Source organism: Pocillopora damicornis, chromosome 5 (genome assembly GCF_964200805.1).
Source record: "Pocillopora damicornis chromosome 5, jaPocDami1.2, whole genome shotgun sequence".
Lineage (NCBI taxonomy): Eukaryota > Metazoa > Cnidaria > Anthozoa > Scleractinia > Pocilloporidae > Pocillopora > Pocillopora damicornis.
The window spans coordinates 7,420,568-7,428,121 of record NC_142674.1 but is presented as its reverse complement, the minus strand read 5'-3'; the positions used below and the strand labels follow the sequence as shown (position 1 = coordinate 7,428,121).

Here is a 7,554-nt window from a genome sequence, read left to right as displayed (position 1 = left end):
TATCAAGAAGTCCGCTGGAAATAATAAGCGCACAAGTAAAAGTCACATGTTTCCTGTTTTCCACGTCTACCAAACAGTCACGCAAACTCGGAAACTTAAAATGGCCAACGGTCGTCTGCAAGGCAAAGAAATTATTGTCACTGCAGCAGCGCAAGGAATCGGTCGTGCTGTTGCCGAAGAATTTGCCAAGGAGGGTGCTAATGTTTTAGCCACCGACATCAATGGCGAAAAACTCGCTGAACTGAACTCTGTCAAAGGAATACGAACCAAGCTCCTAGACGTGACGAACTACGATGCGATTAAAGAACTGGTCAAAGATTTCTCCAAGTTAGACGTGCTCTTTAACTGCGCTGGGTTTGTTCATAATGGATCGATTTTGGACTGTGAGGAGAAAGATTGGGATCTTTCCTTTGATATAAACGTGAAGAGCATGTATCGTTTGACGCGGCAATTTCTCCCCATCATGCTCGCAAACGGTGGAGGAGTAATTATCAACATGGCCTCTGTAGCTTCGAGCATTAAGGGAGTTCCGAATCGTTTTGTGTACAGCACAACAAAGGGTGCAGTCATCGCCTTCACCAAAGCACTAGCAGCTGACTTCACCGCGCAGGGAATTCGTACCCATGCCATTTGCCCTGCCACAGTAGATACTCCTTCACTGCGAGGGCGAATCAACAGTGCCCCAGACCCTGAAGAAGCCATGAAGAAATTCCTGGCGCGGCAGAAACAGGGAAGACTTGGAAGACCTGACGAAATTGCAAAACTTGCTGTTTTCCTTGCGTCAGATGAGGCGCCTTACATGACGGGCTGTGAGCATATCATTGATGGAGGATGGATGCTTGGCTAAGTGCCTGTTTTAGTAGGGGGGAGGGGTGGGGTCACCGCTTAGGCTTGATATCTTGATCATTTCTAATTAAAGAGTCGTCGATTTCTGTTATGTGAACTTGTTCAAACTGATGTTGAAGCAAACCGTTGTTAATTTTCTTAGTCTTACTGCCTTACTTTAGACTATCACTATTATCAAGACTTAGAAATAAATGAAATGGGTGGCAGGTGGCTTAAGATGGTGGCATAGCTTATTCAGTTAATGATTAATGTATTTTATCAAAGAGCTCTCAAAGTCAAAGAAAGATTCAGTTTATTTTCAGCATTAATATTTAACTCTAATGTTGATACACTGTCTTGGAGGCAAATTGGTATCAGGAGGAGGGTGGGGAATGGTGAAATTAGGGATGACTCCTCCTTCAGCTCTGCCATGTCCAATTTTTTGAAATTTAAATAGGGAGCCCTCCCTTAGATTCACCAATTTATTTTTGTCAATGAAATAGTTTTAACCCTTAAACTCTCAAGATTTGATTGTTAATTCTCCCCACTAGCTGCTACACATTTACTTGTTGATTAGTTATGAGAATTTGGTGTTAGATCAAGATGACAACTTCTGCCTGATAAGTCTGAGTATTCTCATTACCTTTTTGCTGGATAATGTATGAATATTATGGGGAGAAGTTACATGCTAATCACTTCTGGGAGTTACATAAGCATAAACAGATTTTTCTTTCTGATTTCTAGGGCTTAAGTCAATGTATTTTTATGAACTATACTTTGTAATGAAACAAATTTATTTTATTTGATGAACTGAGTATGTAAAAATAGACCAGAAAGATGTTTTCTACTATTATAGTAATTTTATTCAAACTCTTGATTGGTTCCAAGGACCCAAACATTGAAATAAATAAAATACTCCTCAAACTGAAAAATTCTCTTTAGTAAGTTTTAGAATATTCATATTTTAGAGCATGGTGTTGTAGAAAGAGCATTTTTCAATTGTGCGGCGAGAAACCAAAACCAGAGTAAATCACATCAGCCATTCAGAGACAAGGAAAATTTCACAAAGAAACAGTAAGAGCTCTGGGTAAATCAAGAAATTTGCATGAAGGGCAGCAGAGTGCCAATTGCTGAGTCATGGCTGGTTTTAGGTTTGTCTCTGATTGGTAGACAAATGGAATTCTAGATTTCTTTCTCTACTCAATTTCAAATTGCGTTGGACGATCTGTGTACCTGTAATAGTGTAGTTTGATCGTCCGGGTGAGTGTAGTCCTGAGAATTGGCTGTAAGACTCAAGTGGTGTAGGTCAGTCGTGATTGGTCGGTTTGGATCCGTTAGTGAAGTTAGGTCGTTCTGTTCGGTTCGTTTGTAATTTTGATGTCGTGAATGAGTCGATTTGTATGGTGCCGGTTGTAGTTGACACCTGTTGAGGGAAGTCTGTTCCAAGTTAGTAAACCAGCTTTCCAGGGTCAATAACATCACGGCAAAACTGACCAATCCGTTTACACAAACCGGACTAAGTACATTCGACTGACAACAACCTTTCACTTGACTCTGATGACTTCCGCTCAGGTTGTCGAAACGTCAGTCACCATTACCGACAACAGTCCTTCTCGGGACTACACTCACCCGGACGATCAAACTACACTATTACATGTTACCCCCGGGTTCAAACCATTTACTGGATCTGTGTACCGCTGGCCATAACACCTCTTACCGCTGTCTATTTAACCTACGAGCACACGTGTTTGTTTTTCAGCTTAAGCCTTTAAGCCCTAAGATTAGTAACTAATTTCTCCAATCAGTATCAGCCCTAAAACAAACATTGAGGTCGTGAGAATAAAGGAAATGATCACCAACTAAAGAAGCTCTTGATTTTTAAGCAAATTCTCTTTGTCAGTACCATAGGAAATGTATAGAGAACAGTATGGAGAAAACGTATACTGATGTTAGGATGTAAAGGGTTAAGCCACCTATTCGGGCACAACCGCTTGTTACACTATCGGCAGCCGCTTATGAAAAAAGATATAAAAACTCTTGTGTTGTTTAAGGTTGGAGACTGATTTGTTCGAGCAGCAAATGACTGCACACACTTGGTGCAGAGAAGACGAAAAATTGAAAATCGAAGTCTTTCGGATTATGATAAAGAGATTATGGGGTCCATCTACAGTGGGCAAGTGCATTTATTTGCAACAAATCATGAAAAAAAATTCCGCACTTCTTTTTTTGGATTAAATTTATTATCCAAATGGCTATGTTACTAAAATCGAAATGCAGTGAGGTTTCAAAAAACGGATACTTAAGCGAAAAATAACAGTCACAAAAGCTAATGTGGAAAACGTATTAGAGAAAAGTCATGAGAGCTTCACAATCGTGCGCTGTGGATAATAAACCACAGTTGCCGTGGCCCGACGATATTTTAAGGTTTCATACTGTGCACAAAGTTGAAATTTGAGGAAGTTTTTCCACAAATTAGAGAAAAGAAAAATTCAATTTCCAACAGCAGGCAAACTACAAAACCATATTTTTAAAGTTTGATAGAGATCAGTTTTGAGTTCCGTGGCCCCTTTGTGAGACCTTGAGCACCATAGTTTAATCCACGTGTTCCGTCAAGGCCCTATACTTTCAGAGTAAACTCTATTAGAAAAATGCACGCGCGTCGTGTGCCGCTCGAGTAGGAAATGCGTGTACCACACTTAAATAGTCTACATCGTGCAAAATGAGATTGAGCATCGGAAAACTTAACGAGTGTAGATCTCGGTTACGTGTGTGCTTTGAAGCGTCACTTAAGTGGCTGGGCTGCGAGGGGTTCGTCGTTCATCCTTTTGTACAAAAAGTGCAAACAGAAGCGCTAGATACTCTATTGTTATTGTAAAACAGTTGGTGGATCTTTACGACCGTTAATTTTTTGCGCATTCATCCATTGATCTGATTTCAAAGCAATTTCGTTTAAAAAATGGGACGATCAAAACAACATAAATGGAAGAATTACTGGTTTTATTCAAGCGCGCAATCTATTTAAACAGTGAAGGCAATCTTGAACATTTATTGAAGAATCAAAATTGCTAGTTTTGATGTAACGTGAATGCCGTTGAATCAGGATGTCTATTCACCTTGGTATGCATCTCTACGGAGTTGTATAAACAAACTTTTAGAAAGAGATCAGTTTAAAATCACCAGGTCGCGTAAATTCCAGCGCGATTATAATAAAAAACCTAGCGACCACGCTTTCCTCGACAGGGGGCAATAATATTCCAATTATCATTCGAATTGAAAAACAGGAAAAACGGCAAGAAACACAGTTGGAATAAAAACTTTATAACCACATTCTTTTTAACGGTTATTTTTCGTATACGGTGTCAAAATACACGTCTTAAAATACTTTTCAAGAGCCATTTGGAAAAGTGCTATTTCGATGCTGTCAAAGAAATACGTTTTTTCAATATTTTACACAATAGACAACCTTAAGTCTTTTTTTTCGCTATTGCTTATTTTCTAGCGGGAGAAAATCGTTGCAAACGCCTTTCAGTCCGCAGACGATGTTGCACTAACGTATATAGAAAAGACACGTGTGCTAAGCATAACTGCATGTTCAACAGACACAATGATAAGTCTTAAAACTTCTCTTATTTACCTCTCTAAAGATTGTTCGAAGCACGTGTTTTCGGCTTAGTAAATAACAGACGATTTTCATGCAAAACCTTGGAAACTAGCCGTTAAGTTATTTATACTGTCAATTGTTTTATGGGTATTATTAAGAGGCAAACGTTAATTTAATTTTTCAAATTTGAACCCAACCCGTAGTTTGTCCACATGGGCATAACTTGCTTTCTCCTTCTTTTCAAAAAGAAAAGGAACATCTTGAATATGGCTTGAATACATGTTAGAAGTCCTCTGATTTACATCAGCTGAAAATGTCCACAAGAAGCTTTGATTCAACACAAATTTCATAATAAATTGGAATACCTGTGACAACGTAAATGATTGACAAATGAGATAAAACTCAGTTTTCTACAACTGTACATGATCAATCGGTTTTAAAACAGACTAAATATAAGCCTCCAGCTTCCATTTGACCGTTCACAATGCCTCGTTTGTCTGAAATATTCCACGGGCAAACGGGGATGATTAAATGGAAACAAGTTCAAACGATCAATAACGACCCCTCCGATTGGAATGGCTACAACTTTCTAGTTAAAAGCGATAATCGCCTAAAACACCCAATCCTCCCCAAAAATGAGCGATCGAGCCTTAATGTTTAAAGTATACACCTCCTATGCGCTATTTTCTGACAAGAAAACCTCGCATTTCTTTTCTTTTCCTAGCAACAGTTGAAAGATGAAGTAGTGTCTTCCACCTACACTAGCAACTTCTGTCCATGACAATTTCAAGTTCTTCTACTGAGAACTAACTTCAACGTTTTACAACTTGGAGCCTGTCAAACGGAAGAAACGCTTCTTTTGCTATTCACAATGCCGAGCGAAAACTTGTCAAATCAAGAGATAATTATAACTTGCTAGCGGGGGAACTCGGCTTTAAAATCACACAAGACGATCATTTCCCTGGGTAAAAGGGTGGAAGCGGCATCTATGAAAGAAAAAGCTTTCGAGCTACGAGCCGAAGGCGGGTGATCTACGAGATATTTTAGTGTTCTCCCAACACCATTAAAGACTTGTCATGTCAGCAAACTAATGGAAAGCGCTATTTTATGAAATAAGTTTGAAAGATATCAACAGAAGGTCTTAGTTTTCTCAGTGGGCCAACAATTAACTAAAAGGTTTAAGCCGCGAATTCTCATTCATTTTAAAGGGAGATAGGTTTTTTTTTTTGCTCCCATTCTAAATATTTCTAAGCAAAGAAGGAGTGTTTGCTCTCAGGCTTGAAGTAGTCAATCCTCTTCTTTGCATTCGTGGTGGTGTAAGAACACAACTAAAGAAACAATAACACAAAGGCTTTAAGGATCAAATAATTTTATTTAAAACTGCCACGCAGCATAACTTTTGTCGATAATAAAATCTTTTTCAAAAATTTAAATACGTTACAACTATTTACATAGTAAATATTCAAAGTAGGCTCTTCTGGATAAATTATTTGCAAGAGGAAAAATCTCTCGATGTCGCTTGTTTTGAGATCATTTTCTAACATTGTAGATTTATTTCAGCGTTCACTGATCACCAAGGACGCCATAGCGGTGTCTTTGTAGTGGCGCTTGGAGAACTCGCAGGCGAGATGCTGATTTTCTGTGTTAGAGCTGCCGATGGACTGATCGGGGATGGTATTCTTGGCATCTCAGTTTTAATTGGACTTGTTAAGGGATTGAAAATTGTAGGTTGATTTGTGGGAGATGGCGGTGGTGAAGGATATGGAACCCAGACGGTGTTTGGCGCAATGGCGGGAAAACTCTGAGTCATGGCGGGAATCCCTGACGCGTGGCTCGTGGCGACACGGTTGGTGGCGTTGCTATGGTAGCATGAAGCCAAGTGTGACAAGAGTTTTTCCCTGAGCTGCTCGCTTCCTTCACTTGTCATACTTCTGTTGACTTCGCTCACGCAGTGGTTGAAGCCGGCTCTGTATTCGGCTAGTGACTGAGGATCTAAGAGTGAAGGAAACGTCTCGTTAAATTTCAGATCTTTGCAAAAAAGTAAAAAAAGGAAAACAACAACAACAAAAAAACATGAATAAAGATAACTTTTGGCGTTGAATGCGAGCTAATTATCGTGGTACGAGCGCTGAGCACCATCATTTATACGTTCAAGTTGTTTCCAAGCGCAAAATGTCAAGTACCGTCACATGGGAGAAATCTTGAGAAGCATTCTAATTCTTTTCATACAAAATAAATCATGCACTTAAGATAGTTGCAAACTGGTGCTTTTTGCCAATAGTTGCAGACTTAGCGATGTTTTGGAACCTCGTTCTTTCTTTTATTATGGATAATCATGAGAAGCTTCACAAACGCTTACCTTCAATGCCACTGTCTTTTCGGTGCATGGCTCTTAGGTAAGTCACGGTCATTTCAAGAACATCAGCTTTCTCCATCTTGGAATAACGAGAGGCCTGGATAAAGGAAGCCAAAAAAATAGTTATATCAAGTTTTTTAAGTTACACAAGAAAACTCAGTGATGCACAACAGTTCGTTAAATCTTCAAGATATTCAAGATGCAATCATTGCATATTAAAGCAACTCGAGGTGCTGAGCCTACAACCATCTTCGATTTCGTTTGTAATTTGAAATAAATCTATAAATCTTTAACTTACATCTTTCTGAAGGAGTTCCAGAACAAGGTTCTTGAGTTCGTTCAAACTGTCATTAATTCTGGCACGACGCATTTTTTCCATGAGAGGTTTCTTAGCCTAGAGAAAACAATTCAGACTATTAGCAAAGAGCCTTAAAAAATTGCAAAAGTTTATTGAATTTATTTCTTGTGCAATGTTAATGTTGCACTTATCAAAGACTAAGAGCTTAAAAACTTACCTTCCGCCTCTCTGAAAGAATTTTGCCTACATAGGCTGTGCTATTGACACATTCAACGGCCATATTTTCAAATGTTAAGTTTTTGAATGAAATTCTCCGACGATGTTGACCCTGCGAGTGTTTGTCGTGAACTGTCCGACATGCATGATGCGATCACATTTATTTTCATCAGTCGTGGGAAAATATCAGAGTCGTGTGCCGACATTAGATGAATTTTATTTACAAACACCTGTCCAGTGACAATCGGCTTGCTGCCC

The 7,554-nt window shown here is 39.1% G+C and overlaps 2 protein-coding genes across 2 annotated transcripts; one reads left to right on the top strand and one right to left on the bottom strand.

Moving 5' to 3' along the window:
- The first annotated feature begins 36 nt into the window (after positions 1-36).
- LOC113671958 (dehydrogenase/reductase SDR family member 6) lies at positions 37-1,757 on the top strand. The gene has a single exon (XM_027188227.2). It carries the CDS (start codon positions 47-49, stop codon positions 845-847), a length of 801 nt encoding a protein of 266 aa, XP_027044028.2. The 5' UTR covers positions 37-46; the 3' UTR covers positions 848-1,757.
- A 4,021-nt stretch (positions 1,758-5,778) lies between these two features.
- On the bottom strand, positions 5,779-7,554 carry LOC113671959 (transcription factor HES-4). The gene is made up of 4 exons (XM_027188228.2): positions 7,298-7,554; positions 7,081-7,176; positions 6,786-6,879; positions 5,779-6,418 (listed from the first exon to the last, which is right to left on the bottom strand). The coding sequence occupies exons 1-4, from the start codon at positions 7,358-7,360 to the stop codon at positions 5,997-5,999; spliced, it is 675 nt and encodes a 224-aa protein (XP_027044029.2). The 5' UTR covers positions 7,361-7,554; the 3' UTR covers positions 5,779-5,996.